Consider the following 18,153-nt stretch of genomic DNA (forward strand, 5'->3'; position numbering starts at 1 on the left):
TAGCTCCTTTTAAGGTGGTTCACTTTCTTTTAAAGGCGGCTTTGAAAGGTAAAAAACCACAGTAAAATATGATATGCATCCCTATCTAAAGCTGAGGTGTTATTGGCTAGTCCTGGAGAGAGCTGTTTCTTTGGAGCTACTCCTTTTCTTGCCTTTTAATGAAATGCGGTACTAAGACTAGACTGTAAAGTAATGGAAGCAGTTTAGTTTTGTTTTTTTAATTTATAACTTATTAAATTCAAGTAAGGATAGAATAAATACATGAGGAAATCTTAAAGGAGAGAATAAATAGGAAATCCTAAGTAAGGACAGAATAAATAAATGGGAAACAGTACCCTACTTGGGTTTAAAGAATAGGTTCAGTTCTTTTTGAAATGGGCTACAAGCAAAAATAGAAGTTTTTAAAGTATAGGAAAAAGGAAGAAATGCATAGATGACATGTTACTGAGATTTTCTGGATGGAAGAAGGAATAGCTGTGGGGGCTCAAATATTTCCTTCAAAGCTTTCATGGCTCATTCATTCCTTCAAGCTACAAACAAAGATTATGTTTTGCAAATAAAAATGGGACTTGGGGTTCAGCCTCTGAACTGGCGCTTCCTGGGTCTGAAATGCTGGAGACCTGCAAGTGGGAGCGGAAGAGGGGAGAAACACCCCGGTAAGACCCCGTTCGCTCTCCCGTCCAGCATTTGCTCCTTGCCATGGCGGGCCAGGAGCCCCGGGGCAAGAGGCACTGACGTGACCCAGTTAATGGAGGAGGGTGACGTCACCCGGGTGTTTTGGAGTGAGCTGCCTCACCTCAGCCTGGCAGTTGGATGGGGGGATGACATCACCTCAGCTGACAACGGTGATTTGCCATGTAAATAACCCACCCTTTGGTGGGTGCACTTACTGTGTGGTGACATCACCAAGCTGGGGGCAGTTTGACGTGGATAACGTCACCAAGATGGGGAGAGTTTGACGTGGGCGCTGACATCACCAGCTCGAGTCGCTCAGGCCCAGCCCGACCCGGAGCCGCCCTGTCTCCACTGCAGTCCCCTCCCTTATATAGTGTCTTGAGGCGGTCCCGCCTCCAGCCGGATTGGCCGAGTGCGCCCGGCGCCGCACGGCGATTAGACGGCGCGCGCGCCCGTCAGCGGCTCCGGCCTGGCGCTGCCTGCGAGGGGCAGGGGAGCCATTGTGGCTGGGGCGGCCCTGCGAGCCGGAGGCGCGGAGCGGGCACCCGTGCGCCGCCCGCCCGGCCTGGCCAGGCCACCGCACGGTGAGGCGTGGAGCGGGGAGGCCGCGGGGCGGGGCCTGGTGCAAAGTTTCCCTCAGCCGCGGGGTCGCCGCCGCCCGCCGCCCCTTCCCGGTCGCGGCCTGCAGCCCCCCGCGGGGCACTTCGCTCTGCGGCCCAAGGGGTTGGGGAGCCGCCCTCGCCGCTTCAGACTGGCAGGGGCCTCGGGGCGGACGCCGGCGCCCGTGCCTGGGGCTCGCGGAGGATGCTGCGGCAGGCTGGTTTCCCCGCCTGGGCGATGGGGACCCGGGAGCCTGTCCTTCCCGGTCCGTGCCGCGGAGGGGACAGGCGCTCGGCTTGCCCGAGGGGCCGACAGAAGGGTCCCTCTGCGCCTGCCGGGCTGCAGGTGTAGGGATCGGGGACGGGTCCCACGTCTCATCTCGGGGACATCATCCTTGCCTTGATAAACTTAGCAGGTTTTGCTCGTTTTCCTTCTTAGCCGGAATCTCAACCTGGGGCTTCACCCTCACGTCCTTCCCCTGCATCGTCGCCGTCGCCTGCGTCGAAGCGCCTTGTCCCGAGCAGCGTGGGCAGCGCTTCCCAAACCGCAGTAGCCCGCTTGTCTCCGAAGTAAGCCGATGTGACTTGAAGATCTACAGGGATCCCATCTGGTTAGTAAGGAAGCGCTGCTTCAACCCTGCCGTTACGGGTCACGCGTGTACGCCGTCACGTGCTCGCGAGCTCATGGCGTTTTGTTGTCCGTCTTTGCCATGCAGTCCATAAAAGTCCTCCTGTGATTGTCACCGGCGCTTGTAAAAACAAAAAGAAATGCGAAACTCTGCAACTCATGGTTCAGAGATGACACCTTTCATTTGACCGCCTAAGCAATAGCCAAAAAACCCCCAAAAAAACAAACAGTCTTTTTCTGCAAGCTTCCTCGGGCTCGGGGAAAATTCAAGATGGTACAAAGTCCCCATAGGTAGGAAAGAAACTTCATTTTGCATGGAGGAAGTTGAAGGTGGGAGTCCGTTCCTGGGGGTGGGAGTTGCTTTTCGATGCGCAGATCAAGCATGGATCCTTCCCTGGGGGTGTCGGGTGATGGAAAGACAGGGAGGTGTAGAAATCTTTCTTTGTTCAGCAATGAAGCTTTACATCCAAAATTGGCTAAAGTTCGGCATCTTCCATGTAACGTACATCTCTGTCAAACAAAATGGCTTTCAAATGGGATCATCTGATCTTGTGCCTGTTTTTAATTTACTAACACAAGGCTGCTGGGTCAAAATTATGATCCTGCAGCTTTTTTAATTTATGAAGGTGTGTTGCATTCCCATTGTAAAGGGGTTGTTGCTGCTGTCCACCCTTCGGAGGACGGATGCCTGTTTTCTGTTTGTGTGTTGGTCCTTTTTAGATGAAGTAAAATCATGATACTAGGTGCTGAAAACCTTTTTCTGAAATTGAAGGTTTATTTCTAAATTCCGGAGGGCTCCTTTTTATCTAGTGATGTGAAACATTATGTTCATATTGTGGCGTATGTGATACTATAGTCAGGTTTTTGATTGATATACCTTGGCTTTCGTGGACCATAGTCAAAATAAAGGCCAGTTTCCCAAAGTCAGGCATTCAAAGGAGGATAGATCCACAAAGGAACTTGAGCATGTAAGTTGATATGCAGGCACCATCAGCATTTGCAAAAAAATTTTCTAACCATGCAAGTGGCTAAAGTGTCTAGCACAAGTGTAGTAGACAAGCACAAAAGTGTCTTCTTGTTGCTAAGCAGCTTGGTACCCCTGCACAAAGAGGATCTAGGTGATTTCCCCACTGATTTTTTATTCCTGCAGGGCCTGAACCATTAGACAAGCTCAGAGCTTACCTGTTGGTCAGGTCTTCTTGCTCATTTGTCCAGTTGCGTCCAGTATTCCTATGAGAACCAGATACCTTGTTTGAATCCTTGTTCTGCCCAGCGTGAAGCCAGATCTAGACCTCTGCTTTTGCCCAGGAGGAGGCTCTAACTGTAAATATTTGAAGATCTTTTCACAGCTGTTCTGCTTTGCATAATGAATTAAACATTTATTTGGCCAAGGAGAGAAAAAGTAAATACAGCTTCATAGCACAGTGGTTAGGAGCAGTCATGAGACATGTGGGAGACCTGGGCTCTGTGAGGGACTTCATATTCTCCTAACTTCATTAGGAGATACTGGTGGAGTCTCACTCAAGAATATCAGATAACCTTGTGGTTAGGGTTAGGGTCCTTGAATTTGAGAGAACTGGCATTGTATTGGCAGAATGGAATTTGAAAACAGCTCACATCTCTCAGGTGATTGTCCTATTTAGGAGTGGAAGGTCTTTTGTATTTTTCATAAGAAAGGGCTGACCTGGTACAGACAGCTAACTCAGTGAGACAGTTCCCAACCGAGAATCTTGCATGGAGATAGGTGCTTAACTACCCTTGGCTTAGGTTCTGCCTGGTCCTGGCCTTTCCATTGCACACAGCTTGCTTGTTTCTATGAATTTATTTTAGGTCTCTGTCTTTCCCTATATATTGTATGGGGAACCTTGCCATAACTCAGGGCTGTGAATTAGCAGGGGTGTGAATCGGGGTGACTACCCCAGGCCCCAAACTTTGGGGGGGCCCCACAGAGCGGCCGCCCTCCAGCATCTGGGCCCTGCACTGGCTAATTTGCCCTGGGCCCCGCACCCTGCTGCAGTAGTCTCTATTAAGGTGCTATATGTTACAACACCTAAATCCCTGTGTGGATTTAGCCCAAAGAGTCTTTATCCTGGTTTCCATATGACAATAATTTTAGTATGGTTTTGTGCAATCAAACTCAGTTAGAATGAGAGCACTGCTAGCTCAGATAGCCTCCTACTTCCCTTTTTTTTTTAAGTCTTGTCCTTAATACAAAAAATATATCCTCAACTCAAGGTAAAATCCGCCCCAAGGAAGGAAGCTTATGTTTTTTCACCCATGTGAAAAAGTCACATTACCCGGCTGGTGATTTTAGTCTCTAACTTGAGCTGTTTACTTATGTGAAAATGCTAAGCTGCCATTTTCTTCATGAGTGTTAGCAACACTATGTCTCCCTTGTGAAGACAAGGGCAAAGGAGGCTGTAGACTTTTCACTTCCTTCCCTTCCCAAACATAGTTTTCATGTCCTGCATTGGGGAATTGCATAAAATAGCACAGCTGTCCCATTCCTGTTACTCAGACAGTTGCTGTAGTTAGGACATGCAGCTGTGATCTTTACTTTGCTCGGTAACCCTTTCTTTACCCTGGCTCATCTTGCCAAGCAGGTGCTTAGGTCAGTTTCTTTACATATCTCAAAGGCCACGGAGATTTGAGCTGTCAGCATTTGCATGGGAAACCAGACCTGCAGTCCTGTGTTGTTAACTCTTTTACCTTTTAAGTAAAATAATGAAGATTTGGAGTGGAGTGGGTATAGTTTAAAACCTTGTCTTTCCTCTGGCCCTTTGGAGCATAGTGGCTGGAGAAAAAGGAGACTTTCATACCCCAGTATATGGGCTGGGGTAGGCAGGGGTTTGTAGCTTAGCTTCTTCCTTTTGCACTCATGTTACTGGTCAAAGAGAATAATAAGAAAAAGGACAGTTATCATTTCATCTTAAGTTTTAAGACTTTTTCTTTCCATGGTCAACATTATAGAACTATGACACGTGTGTGGGGGGGTGGTTATTTTGCCAAGGGAAGGGTAAAAGGAGTATGAGAAGTCAGGTCTTTTTTAAAGAAAACCCAAATATTTATGATTTTCACATAATGCGATTTTTTTTTTTTTTTTCATAGAACATTAACCATAATTAAGCTTCATATTGGACTGTCAGGTAGCTGTAGTCATAGGTCTTGCAAGAAATAAGGCCTTTTTATATTGATCAACAGCAAAAGAAACCAATCGAAGAATTCAACAGTGGGCTTTGATTTTGGGTTTCTTTTTTCTTGTTTGCTTTTTCCTTTCTTTATTTGTTTTTTCTCCAAATTTCATGTCAAAGATCTGCTTGTTATAGTTGTCTGTTGTGATTCTAGAAGCATTAACTCAGCCACACTGTACATTCTGTATATTCTATATATGTTAATAACATAGTAAAATTTTAAGTTTTATATTTTGAAGGAGAGGAATTTAAGAGAATTGGGGATCTTGAAAATGCCAGTATATCTGTTCTCTTGAGGAGGAAATCCAGGACTCCTTGAAGTCAAAGGCAAATTTATGTTGACTTTCAATGAGATAAGGATTTTACTCAGAGTCTCTTAGTACCTGCATGATAAAGATACCCAAATGTACTGGTTCACAAACTGTAGTCCATGCCTTATCAGTGGCATACAAAAAGCTTGTTGGTTTCTACTAAGATCTAATTGGTTCTGCTGCGTAAACACTCTTCATTTGCATCTGCTAAATCACACTAAAAGGTATCAGAAGTACACTGAATATTTTCCAGCTATTTTTTTCCATTTACGAGATGCTTTAGTTGCTACATAGCTGTTGCATAGCTGAGCAATGGAAGTTGGATAGTTGAGGGTGGTCAAGACAGTACTTCCTTAATCTGTGGTTGGTCCGTATTGTAAAACAGGTGGGCAGCCTATGGCTTAGGGACAGATATGGCCCACAGAGCCATTTGATGTCGCCCACAGATGTGGGGCTTCAGCAGCAGTTGATTTCCCCTGCTGCTGCAGGCAAAAGCACCTGGGTGTGGGGAGGCTTTCCCCTTGTTGCCATATGGGAAAAGTGGCAGTGGCAGCTGAGTCCAAGCACCTGGCTGCCCACCTCTGACCCAAACTGGGCCACCCCACCTCTCAGCCTAAAAAACCTGCCAACCACTGCTATAAAATATTTGATGACCATTGTTTTAATTTGCCTTTTCTCTCTTTGTCCAGACTCAAATTTCTTTGCATTAGTAACTCTTCATGAATTTCAGCTGCCTCTTAACTGCAAATGAAACTTTCCTCCCAAACTGTTTCCCACACTCTCCCTTACCACACCGTTTCTCAATCACTTGGCAATATAACTATCCTCCACCTCATTCAGTCTTGGGAGTTTTGGAGTTACTTCTTTTTTTCTTCTGCCGTCATATCCAGGCTAGTGCCAGACCTTACAGCTCCTCTCTCTAATGTTTCTGAAGTCCCCTGGCTCCTCTTTGTCATATTGCCAAAACCCATGTTCATGCCAGGCTTCTATTTTGGCTGGATTACTGCTACCTTCTCCTTCAATTTCACTTCTATCCAGCATTCAGCAAAATTAAACATTCTGTTGTTGCTTTGATCATCTTGAGTTCCTTTGCTGAGGACTCTTTCCTTCTACACACATTTCACACGCACCAAGTGCAGTTTCAGCTCTTGTTTTGTCTCATTTCCATTTCTCCCTGTTTTGTCTTTTCTTACTGCTTTCCAACTTGCCACCCGTTCAGCTTTTCTTGTCTTTCATTCTGCTGTTGACTTCCTCATCTGTGTTGCTGGCTTTTGAAAGACGCATGCAAATGTGAATGTTTACCAAATACTACAGGAAGTAGTGTACTCACATACAACATAGAATAGCATAATAGCCATAGCTTTAGGTTTTATATTCTCCCCTTTAAAGGTCACTGGTTGAATCTCAGTTCCATGTAATGAACAGTCCATTTATATTTGCCAGTTTGTCTATCTCTACCTAGCAATAAGCTAAAATAGTGCAAAAAATCTGCAGATTAAAATAATTTAATACAACGTGTATTGGAAAATACTGATGCACAGAATGTATTGAAAAGGTTTTAACGCTTTTGTTTAGAATTGCTTGTTTAGCTAATTGTTCAATATCTCTTTGTGTTTAAAGATCTTGAAAACTGTACCAGGTCCTTGGGGGAAAAAAAACTACATGACACTGCATCATGAGTGAGAATAAATGTGATAGTCAATTTTACAGTGTTCAAGTCGCAGACTCAACATTCACTGTACTAAAACGTTACCAGCAATTGAAGCCCATAGGATCTGGGGCTCAGGGCATTGTTTGGTGAGTAATACACGCTTTGTTTAAACATAAACCGCTTAAAGAACTGCACTTATAGCACTTAACTGTAATGCTTTTATCTCTTGCTACAGGATTGTGAACCAAATAGGTTCTCCGATACCTGTTTGTTGTCATGCCTAATATGGAATTGTGATTTTTAGGAAACCAAACTAAATTTTTAGGTATTTCCGTAAATTAAATGGGCAGCAGATTTCCTTCTCATTACCATTTGGTTTTAATTTCTAGTTCATAACCTCATATGGAATGTAAGAAGTTACAGTGTAAGGTTATGATGGGGAGAGAGATTCTGGGTTTTACTTGTCCCTTCAACATGGTTCCCTGTTTTCTTCTCCCCTTTATTCCTGATCACTCCTGTTCATTTCTAGGAGCCATCAGTGCAGTGCCTGGCTCCTCTCTGGCAGGATGAGGCAAATCGGTGTCACTGTCACTCCATGGGTAAATTAGAAAGGGATGCTATGTGAGGGGTTGGGCTGGCTGTCTGCCTTGCTGTGTTACCTCAACTTTGTGTCCAGCCTCCAGTGACCCAGGACATGAGAATCATTAGTCTGATCTTGAACCTTAGTCTCTTGTACAACTCCACAGCTTTGGGCCAGCTAAAGGTAAAACTTCAAATGTTTAATAGGCTGCCACTGTCTGCTCCACCCAGGTTACCTTTCAACCCCTTCTTTTTGAGCAAAGCTTGCTTGGTACCTGGAGGCATCTCTAAGAACTCTAGCCCTGACTTTATAGATGGTCTTAAGGCTGTAATACTTCAAATCCTACCTGCATTTTTGTGCTTTTACAATTCAAATTGAAGTGAGGAGTGTTTTTTAATATGTAATTAAACTATGTTACAGTTCTCTCCTCTGAGAAAAGACAGTTTCTTATACTTGATCTGCCCATGTCTTTGACCTTCTTGTAACATAGTTCCTTAAAAAATGGCAGGTTCTCACATCAAATGTTATATAAAAATATTTTTAAATTTTTTCATCCCCTCATACACACACAGAACAAATTTATTTATTATCTTGTATTTTCAATTTTTCAACTGCTGTGGATATCACTCTAGTTATTTCATGAAATAGGCCATTGCCCAGCTGTTGATAGGCTGTAAGTCAGAGAAATTAGAGGAAAAATCCCTCTTTTTCCTTGAAAATAGCATGTTAAATGCAGGGTGTATGAAGTCACTAGATATTAGTGTTTAGGAAAGCTTTGGTATATTATTATAACTCTTTCTGACAATACAGTTCTGATTTTGATTCCTTTTATATTAGTACCAGATGGCATGTGGGAATTTCAGATGGCAATGATTCCCCTCCTCCTTCTAGAAATGGTGCATTTTTGATCTGCTCCACTTCCCTGCTGTTTCAAACCAGACTGCTTCCTCAAGGTCAAGTCAGTGATGAGGTCAAGCTGTAGGGAGAGACAAAGAATGATCTGACTTAATGGTTTGTTCTGAGTATACTTGATTTAAGGAGCAGCTGATTATAAATTAGAAGTGTACCGTATTTCAGCATCTTCTGAAACCTCTAAATACTATCTACAAATTAAAGAAACTAAAATTACAGTGAAACAAAAATTTGCCAAAATCAACATTTATAATTTTCAAGAGAGAACACATGTCAGTCTCAAACTTATGGGAAGATAGCAGCTCCCATGAAACAATTTTACTCTTTTTCTAATGTTTTAAACATTTTAATAATAATGATAACTACGATGTTAATTTTAGAAAGACCTTTCATAGCGTATCAAAATCCAGTCTAGTTGTGAAACTTATTTGGGGTTATGCTGATGCAAAATCCATTCTTAAACTGCAAGTAACATGAAGTTCATCAGACTTTCAGAAAATGTGAAGTGGAGCACTGTGTGGTTCCCAAAATTTTATAGGAATCACTGTTAACTTTGTTCCATTTTCCCTTTTGGTTGATATTAAAATACATAAGAGTAACGTATTTGTCCTGAGGTCCATTGATGTTTGCTGATAGGAGGATCCTGGTTCTTCAGTGCCTGTAATACAAAACAAAGACTGGAACAGGCTCAAAAATCTCAGTATCTTTGGAGAGCCTTTTTGCTTTTCTTCGCAGCCTTAGGTAAGGAGATTGGTTACATGTCCCTGTACTTTATTTTAGATAGCATAAAATTTCCCCACCAGGGTTCCTTTCCTTTTTACCTTTTGACTGTTAGTGCATTTGAGCTTCTGGGGTGCGCGCACGCACACACACGCACACACGTTGTATACATGTGACTGAATTACCAGATTCTTTACATCTCCTTGAATTTCTTTGAGGCCCTTTTTCTCTCTTCTCCCCAAATGCTCTTTCCCTACACGTCCTGATTTTCTTCTCCTAGCCTGGACCCTGACTTTCCGTGTCCCAACTTGTTCTGTACCCCCAAATATTCCTGTATCAAGCCCCTTCAGAGAGAGTGAGAGAGCGCGCATGATCTGGAATATCCTACTTCTATCTGTTTGGAAGATGTTGTAGTTTGTTAATGGCTGTACTTGAGCAAGCTGTTCAAAATAATTATTCTATGTTTTTCAAAACAGAATAGACACCTTAAGAACTTAAATTCAGTTCTCTAAAATTAACTTGTCTGTGGGAGCAAAGTAATTTGCTGTTGAAGAAACACCTAACTGAGAATCATCCCTAGGCATGTAATGTAATAAGCTTATTGTATACAGTACCCTTCACAGACTAGTTGAGAGCAAAGAAACAACACCAAATTAATCATGAGGATGGAAATTCTACATTTCATAAAGACACAATTGAGAAGAGCTATGCTTGCCTAATAGTAACCAGAGCAACACAGTAGTAAATTACTTCGTGTTGTTGGCTCTGCAGTTGACCTTCAGGATTTCATGCGATTTCTGGCAAATGTTTTTTTGGGAAGAGTCAGTGTGAAATTGTCAATGTGCAAATTAATTGTTGTGCATGAAATTTCCAAAAATTATATGAAATGAATCTGACTATTAAAGGAGTAACTTATAAATAGCTAGTGAGAAGATAGGTAAGAGCAGGCAGGAAGTTAAACCCTTGGATTTTTAAAATGTGCGTGTGTTATGCAGGGGCAGAAACTGTTACTTTGAATGTTTTATGCATCAGATGGAATTCCGTAGAAGTCTATGTAAATTTTGCTCAATGCCACATTTTAAAGTTATTGCACTTCCTACTGTAACTGATTAAAAAAATTATTAGAAAATAATTATCTTTCACCTGGTACTACAAGAGTATTCCTGATCTGCAGAACATGTTCTGATTTACTAAACAAGGAAAGGAAAATGTGGGATTTTATTGCAGTGCTGGTGCCCTAACTGTAACTGCCTTTCATTTAGATTAACATTGCAAACAGCACAAATAGATGTGTAACCTTAATCTTGTGCCAGACAACTCTTGTCTGATATTGAATGATAAACATAAGCTTTTCATTAATTTGGAAGAAAATTTACTTGGAGGTGTTTGGATTAGTAACAAAGTGGTAAGGGAACTCAAATGAGTAAAATAAATCCACTTTTAATAATGTTTTTATGTGTAGCAGTTTTCGTTTCTTCTAAGATATACACAACACTCTTTCTTATTGACAATTCCTCTGAAATCCGGAACTTGAATTTGGGGACACAAGAAAGGGAAAATACATTTTGCACAGTGGTCTTAGAGGTTATGTAATGAAATTTTCTTATTAGGAACACATTCCAAATTATCTAGCATTTGAAAATGAACACTGGATTATAATAGGCATTGTGGCCTTGCAGCTTTTTTCTTTTTAATACTGAAGTTCTTGATTTTTCTCTGTATCACACTTAAGTTCAAATATTCTTTTAGACTGGTTAATTATAAAATCTTTGATCCATTTCCTTCTGCAGTCTGTATAGTTTTATTTCTCTTAGGTTGTGATGGCAGCAGGCACGACTTGATTTTCTAATATGATGTCAAGGCTACTTCTCTTCAGTTTCACAGACAGGGAATGAGTTATAGGCTCGCTACTGAGTCACTTCCCTCCTTGAGAGATTTTGCTGTACATTTCCAAATGATCTCTGACTAAAGCAGTGCCACTAGGTCAGCCTCACAGCTGGTGGCTGAATCTGAGAACTGGTAACACAGTGTCATTCCAGTGCATTTGCTGTTAAACAGTTTTGGGCATTTTGAACCAGTTCAAAATACAGGTCAAAGAACTGACATGCATAGAACTTTCCACATACTATTTTATGGTTTCTTGGTCAGGTAAATATGAACAAACACCAAACATGTAAAGTTTTGTACCGGAAGTAGTAGGTTTAAACCATCTGTTGAATTGCCTTGCTCCCACTTCATATTCTGTTTTGTATAGGTATTCAAGCTTTGATCCTACAAATGGCTGAAATGACCTGATAATGATGGCTTTGCACAGATCAGATCTATAAATATGTCATTTTGTATAAATGCTGAGATGGGTTAAGTAGGCTGTAGTCATAGAACCAGGGCAATCATGCTGTGTTTTTACCTTATTTCCTCTTGTAAGAGAAGCCTGTTGTAATCTCATTTTTGCTTTTCAGTAGTGTTGCTCCTCTTGATAGGGGAAGCCGTGACTTCACATAAGCAGAGCACATACTATTTTATTTCAAAGTACTGATGCAACCTCCGGGAAGATTGTTCTGTACAGGAATACAGTGCTGTTATGACATTCTTAAGCATGCTGCTGGGTGTACTCTGAGAAGGAAAGCCCGTCTCCTAACAGCTTTGAACATATCTGTATTCTTCTTTCCACCACTAAGTAAACAGTCGAAGTAGAGTTTGAATGATATTACACTCTTCTGAGCGAGAGAATCGGAACTGCTGCCTGGGTTTGGAGTATATGGCTGTTCTTTATGAATAACACCTGTGCATTAATACTTAGTTTCTTCATTGTTTAGTCTGATCATGAATATAGGCAGCTGCAGCTGAGAATTAGATACTTGTGGCTCTTGGAAACAAGCCTCCTTTGCAAAATGTGCTCATAAAATGGAGGCTAGGAAGGAACAGAAGTCACAAAGAAGTAAAAGCTAGTTTGAGGCTATAATTGGAAACCTCTCTTCCCAAAATGTGTGAATTCTTCCTAAAATGTGTGAGTCTTTTTATTTATTAAATCTGTAATTTAATGTAATGAGAGACTTAAGAACAATGAACATAGTTGGTGACCTGTGTTATAAATGTATTTATCATGTCTTCCAAGTTTCAAAAACCACCTTTATGTTGCCAATGGCACTCTTACAGAGATCTCACTTTTCAGGGAGTGAAGCACTGAGGCACTTGAGCTCTAGACTGAAGTGGAGACTTTAGAAACTTGTAGTTAATGATTGCATTAGAAATGGACCTGCTGTGGAAGTAGTGTCAACAGCACTATGTGAGAGACTCACTTATCTCAAATTAAGCAACCAGGAATGTTTTTGTTTCCAGAAAGGTTGCCTTAACTTAGAGGCAGGTAGTTAGCTGTGTTAGCGTGAAGTTGGGCAGAAGGCAGTGCAGTTTGGTACATTAGAGACTTCATAGGGATGTTTGGGGTCGGACTTGATGATCTACTGAGGTCCTTTCCAACCCAAACATTATGAATCTATGGGCTGTCATAGGGCAGCCCTACTTCATCAGATATTATGACGAGGTAGGCAGCTGCAGCTCAGGATTAGATATTTGTGATATAACGTTTTGTAGATGTCACAGGAGCACTGAAGAGTCCTGTGCCTTAAGTAAAGGAAATGGATGGCTGTCAATCAGCAGGGCAGCGCAGCTGCGGGTTGCTGTGGTAACCAGCCAGTCAGGTGACCAGAAGGGGGCAGGGCCGGGCCCTTTATAACAGCTCAGGCCTGGGCCCAGGAACAGTTCCCCTCTGGCAGCCGCAGGAGCTGCGGCTCTGTGGGAGAGCTGAGCAGCAGTCAGTGGTGGCAGTGTGACTGGCTGCAATGATGCGAGGGGGGAGAGAGCCCGGACAGCGGTAGCGACTGAGAGTCGGCCCTTGCGCAGTTGGGATTGTAAGCCGGTAGGCCTTTTACGTTGTAGCCGGCTGGCTGACTGCTTGGTTTGTTTATGATTATACTGGAGGACCAGGTGAGGCTGTAGGGGTGTGAGGAGGCCTCACGGGGGCTCCGCAGTAGCTTGGGGGTTCCCGGTGCCCAGCAGGGGCACAGTGAGTAGGGGCATGGCGAGACGAGTGCCGGAGAGGCGCTCGGTGTGTGGGGGTTGTAGCCCCAGCTGCGGGGAGGCGCGGCATAGGCCCCAGAAGGGGGCAGCGGGCTGAGTGGTAGCCCCACGGCGGCTAGTTGCCAGGCCCAGGGGCACCGGTGGTAGGGCGGCGGCTACGTGCCAGGCCCGGGGCGCCGGTAACAATAGACGTTCTAGAGAGGGGCGCCGGGGCGGGACAGCCTCGGGGTGCCAAGAGTGTGGTAAGCCCGGGGGTGCCAGAGAGGGGCACCAGGCGTGATAGGCCCGAAGGGGCGCCAGAGAGGGCGTCGGAGGGCGAGGGGCCAAACAACGTCCAGAGAACAGCTGCGAGGCTTGGGGCGTGCTGAAGGGGAGGAGGCACGCATTGCCCTTAAGGCAGGGGTGCGCTGAGGCATCCCATACGGAGTAGGGGTAGTAATACTCACACCGCTCACCAGGGGGTAAAGGCAGCCTCCCATCTAAACCTATTATCATCAAAGACATGGCGGGCGAGAAACAGAGGGTGCTGAGTCCACCTTAAGTGATGGTAGGGGGGGCGCTAGGGAGTACACGGCTGCTCCTAGGCCCCACTCCTTCACAGTAGACTACAGAAACTGATGATTTTCTGTAACGAGTATCAAGCTTACTTGAGGTCCCAGGCTGGATCTGGACTGTGAGACTTCTCCTAGGTTGGATCCATAGGGTAGCAACAACAGCAGCAAATTTAGTGATGGTGGTGGCATAAGTCCAGCAGTCACAGGGCCAAACAGCTGCAGTGGGGCAAGCAGGTCTGTGTCACAGCTCTTGCTCACCCCCACCGGCTGAGTCCAGGACTCCCAAGCTCTGGAGCAGGTCCCATGACCAACTTCTAGTACCCCAGCAGACTGGATACAATGGCTCCGCAGGCCATATATTTGACACCCCTGGTCTATAAGCTGCCACACTACCATATCTTCTGCTTAACTTAATTTTGACTAACACTTTAGGGTAGTAAGTGTTTGGGCTTGGACGAGGGGTGTGCAGAGCTTTTGTTTTACGCTTATGCCTGTCTAAGAATGTGCAGACTCTTTCAATTGTCTTTGTCTGAACAAAAATTAAATGAATATCTCCAGCTTTGTGGATGTGCATGATTTCAGACCTTGATTTGTTTCTTCCCCAAAAGCTTCAGCTTAAATTTATTCTCTCAATTTTCAGTGCTGCATTTGATACAGTCCTTGGGATAAATGTTGCTGTTAAGAAGCTGAGTCGTCCTTTTCAGAATCAAACACATGCAAAAAGAGCTTACAGAGAGCTTGTTCTTTTAAAATGTGTCAATCACAAAAACGTAAGTCATTTTTCCTAAGAATGTAATTATTTTCCATATAATGCTCTTATTAGTCATAAGCAAGGGTGAGTCAAAGTAATCTAAATAATGGACAAAGGTGGTTGTGTCAGAATTGTTGAATTGGTTATAGGTAGCACAGTCCTTTATAATGAGAACTTTGACATTTGTCAGAATGAAACAGTAAGCTGTAATATTTAAGGACAACATAGGTTTAAGTTTGTACACGTGGCTTTTTTTCATGTAGTGGGTTGGAGGGGCCAAGGTGGAAGGAATATTTTGCAACAATATAGTTTAAACTAGTATAATCCATCAGTATAGTCACTGGACCAGCATAAAGTTGGACTTATTCCACTACAGGTGCAATCCGATTAGTACTCTGCCTTTTGGTCAAGCTCATATGTAACCATGTCAAAATGTCTATTTTACTGCCTTCCCTATTTCAGTTTGTTTAAAAAAGAGAACTGGAGCCAAGAGCAAACTGACAAGAATTGTAGCTTGCTTAGAGGCAAATATAGTGACTTGTGAAAAGTTACTACACAACTGCTAAGTTTTGTGAATGTTATGAAAAATATATCACATGTAGAAGTTTAAAATGACCTAGAAACACTTGCTGGTTAAGATTAGGCACTTAAGACTTAGATCCAAAGCCTTCTAGGGTTGATGAGAGTTTTAAAATTGACTTGAGTAATTTTTCTTGAAGTAGTAATTAAAGGATTACAGTAATGTTAAGGAAAATTTCCAGAAACCTAGCAGCAGACAGAGATGCATCCGCCCAATCTGTGTGCTGTTTAGAAGCCTTTGTTCTAAAGATTAAAAAAAATGTTTATAATTTACACAGACTCTTGAGTGACACACACAAGGAGGTTGCTTTTCTCAGAAAAAAAGATTTTTGGTTTGCCGGGGGAAAGAGAAATTCATCTATGCTTTCTAGTACCTTATTTTAAATGTACAAGTTCAAATGTTGTTCTTCAGCACTGCTGCTGTGTTGTGCTAATATATGTGAACTGAGAAGTCAAGCACGTTAATAACAACTTCAAGAGTGAAACTAGCTTCTGAGTGACAAGTAATTGACAGTGTAAGCAATGTCTGAATTCTAAAATGAATGCATTTGACTTCATATTGAAGTGACGTTGTGGCTTGCTTCTTATATTTTACTTAGCATTTAATTTATGTAAATATTAATGAATTTTTTTTTAACTTTTTGTCTGTCTTTTATAGATAATTAGTTTATTAAATGTATTTACACCACAGAAGTCACTAGAAGAATTTCAAGATGTGTAAGTATCAGGGGATTAATATACTATGAAACGTGGCATGAATTAGTCATAGATTGCATTTTAACCTTTTGCACCCCTAGAAAGTTCATGGTACTGGGGGCATAATTTGGCTTATAATAAGATTGCACTAAAAGGGTACGTTCAGATGAACGCACACTGCACATGCAAGTGTTCCCTACGGGAGGGGGTGGGGGGAGATCCCAGTGTCAGAAAACCCTGCACCTTAAAAAAGCAGGGTGGCGCATGTGGTGGCAGCATACACAACCCAGAATCAGAAGCTGGCCAGCCAGATCCATGCTCTGGCTTCCAAGTAGGCGTCACGCTGCTGGATTGCTGTGGCTGCAGCCTCTGGTGGCCCCCAGGTGAGACTGCTGGGGCTAGCCCAGGTGCTAGCTCCAGCCTCCCCTACCCCACTCAGCGTAGTGTGACATGCACCAGAATGCACATGCACCAGTGTTTCTCAGGAACAAGCAGCCTGCAGCACATAGTACTACTGCTGTTTGTCCCTGGGGAAACGCACGTTCCCTCTCGTGGGGCCGTGCCCAGATTGTCTATGATTCCTGTAATTACTCTTTGTCTCTTAGCTAGTAACTCAGTATGGATAACCTGACATCCTTTTCTGAGCTGAAGCCCCCAATAACTTCAGCATCAAATACCACCTGAATATATTTCTTAACTTAGATCTTTTATGTGGCAGTAAGACTTATTAATCTAAATATTCATGGGGCTGCAGTCTCTTGCTGATTTAAAAAAAGGATAGTACTTTAACCTGGAAATGAATTATTACTTTTTATTATATAACATGGTTTCCAGAGTTTTGTTACGTTAAGTTAGGATACAGTAAAAAGAAATCTCAGCTTGATACACTTCACTATATTCTCTCCTTGTGTGCAATTTCTATGTAAATTTAATTTGATTTTAGGGTCCATCAAGACAAGCAACATAAACTAGCAGTCTCTTTATGCGTTGTGTTTGGCAGAATTCATGGTTATATCAGAGTTGTACATTTCTTCCTTTTTTATTGTTCTTAAACAAATTACCAAAAATTATTTTAAATTATTTTCAAACTTTAAATAATGTATACCATTCGATATTTTTTTCCTTTATCAACATTCTGACACTCATTACATCAGTGATGTGCATCATGATCTCTTATTTAAATCTGTTCTCATGCTAGGTTTAAAATCCTTGATGTGAAAAATGTTTTTTGATCCCCTACATTGTAGGTATTTAGTTATGGAGCTGATGGATGCTAACTTGTGTCAAGTTATTCATATGGAATTGGACCATGAAAGAATGTCCTACCTTCTGTACCAGATGCTGTGTGGTATCAAGCACCTCCATTCAGCTGGTATCATCCACAGAGTAGGTAGTGTTGTGACACTGATATTAATAATCTCTGTCTTAAAGGTAGTATTTATCTGAAATGCGTTCACTATTATCTTGCAAGTGGTGTTCAGTTTCTATATATATTAGTTCAAGGATAAACAGTCATGTCACAAACAAAGCCTTCAAAAAAGCAAACTAGCTCTGCAGATGATAAAATAGTTTAAAAACTGTTAAATGAAACTACTGACACTAAACTACGAAAAAGACTAAAGCTTGTATTAATGAGAGAGAAAAACTGAGCTTAAAAGTACGAAAGGTAAACTCTGTAATGACAGAATAAGGAATAGCTTGTTTTAAAAATTCTTTTAAAATTATACACTACAGTAATATTACTATTAAAAGTAAAATCTATAAATGGTCTCTATGATATTGCAACCCTTCACAGGCTCTCTATGCTTCTGTTTGTGTTGCCCCTGTTGTCCTGTTTGCTGTGCCTAGTTTACATGACCAGTACTGCTCCCTTTGAGTTCCAGTTTTTCCCACTCTTGCATTTTAATTTCTTCCATATGACCAGGGTGTCTGTGTCAGCGAGTCCAATCGTCCACCAGTCTGTGCACGTCCCGCCAATAATCCCTGGCCAGAAAGCGTACTCACTTAGGAGCCGTACGCGTCAAACCTGCCTGCCTTGACTTCGATGATTCTTTGGTTCAGTGACTTCTCTGACATGCACACATCCAAAAATGAGACTTCTGGTCACACAGGGTCCAAAATAATTGAGGGCTCTTTCCACCCCTACACCCTCGCTTGGGCCTCCACGGATGTCCGACACTCGCGTGTCAGTGTTGCCCTCCAAGTCTCCCCTCTGTTGGGAAGCCAGGC

The 18,153-nt window shown here is 42.7% G+C and overlaps 1 protein-coding gene across 5 annotated transcripts in view; it reads left to right on the forward strand.

Annotated features, from left to right (window-relative positions):
• Positions 1-1,018: 1,018 nt before the first annotated feature.
• The window catches only part of MAPK9 (mitogen-activated protein kinase 9), a 50,644-nt gene continuing 33,509 nt past the window's right edge, over positions 1,019-18,153 (forward strand). For 2 of the 5 annotated variants that reach the window (XR_016444407.1, XM_090064380.1), the window contains exons 1-6: positions 1,020-1,259; positions 1,714-1,885; positions 7,025-7,201; positions 14,539-14,668; positions 15,887-15,945; positions 17,172-17,310. Coding sequence is in view for 4 of the 5 variants with exons in the window: in XM_090064380.1 (XP_089920506.1) it covers positions 7,080-7,201; positions 14,539-14,668; positions 15,887-15,945; positions 17,172-17,310 (450 nt within the window). In the remaining variant the exon portion in view is untranslated. Of the gene's footprint in view, positions 1,260-1,713; positions 1,886-7,024; positions 7,202-9,075; positions 9,289-14,538; positions 14,669-15,886; positions 15,946-17,171; positions 17,311-18,153 lie in introns of those variants that run through there. The other 3 variants (XM_090064381.1, XM_090064382.1, XM_090064383.1) reach the window with 3 other exon arrangements.

This window comes from Crocodylus siamensis, chromosome 10, assembly GCF_052110815.1.
Source record: "Crocodylus siamensis isolate JL-2025a chromosome 10, ASM5211081v1, whole genome shotgun sequence".
Lineage (NCBI taxonomy): Eukaryota > Metazoa > Chordata > Crocodylia > Crocodylidae > Crocodylus > Crocodylus siamensis.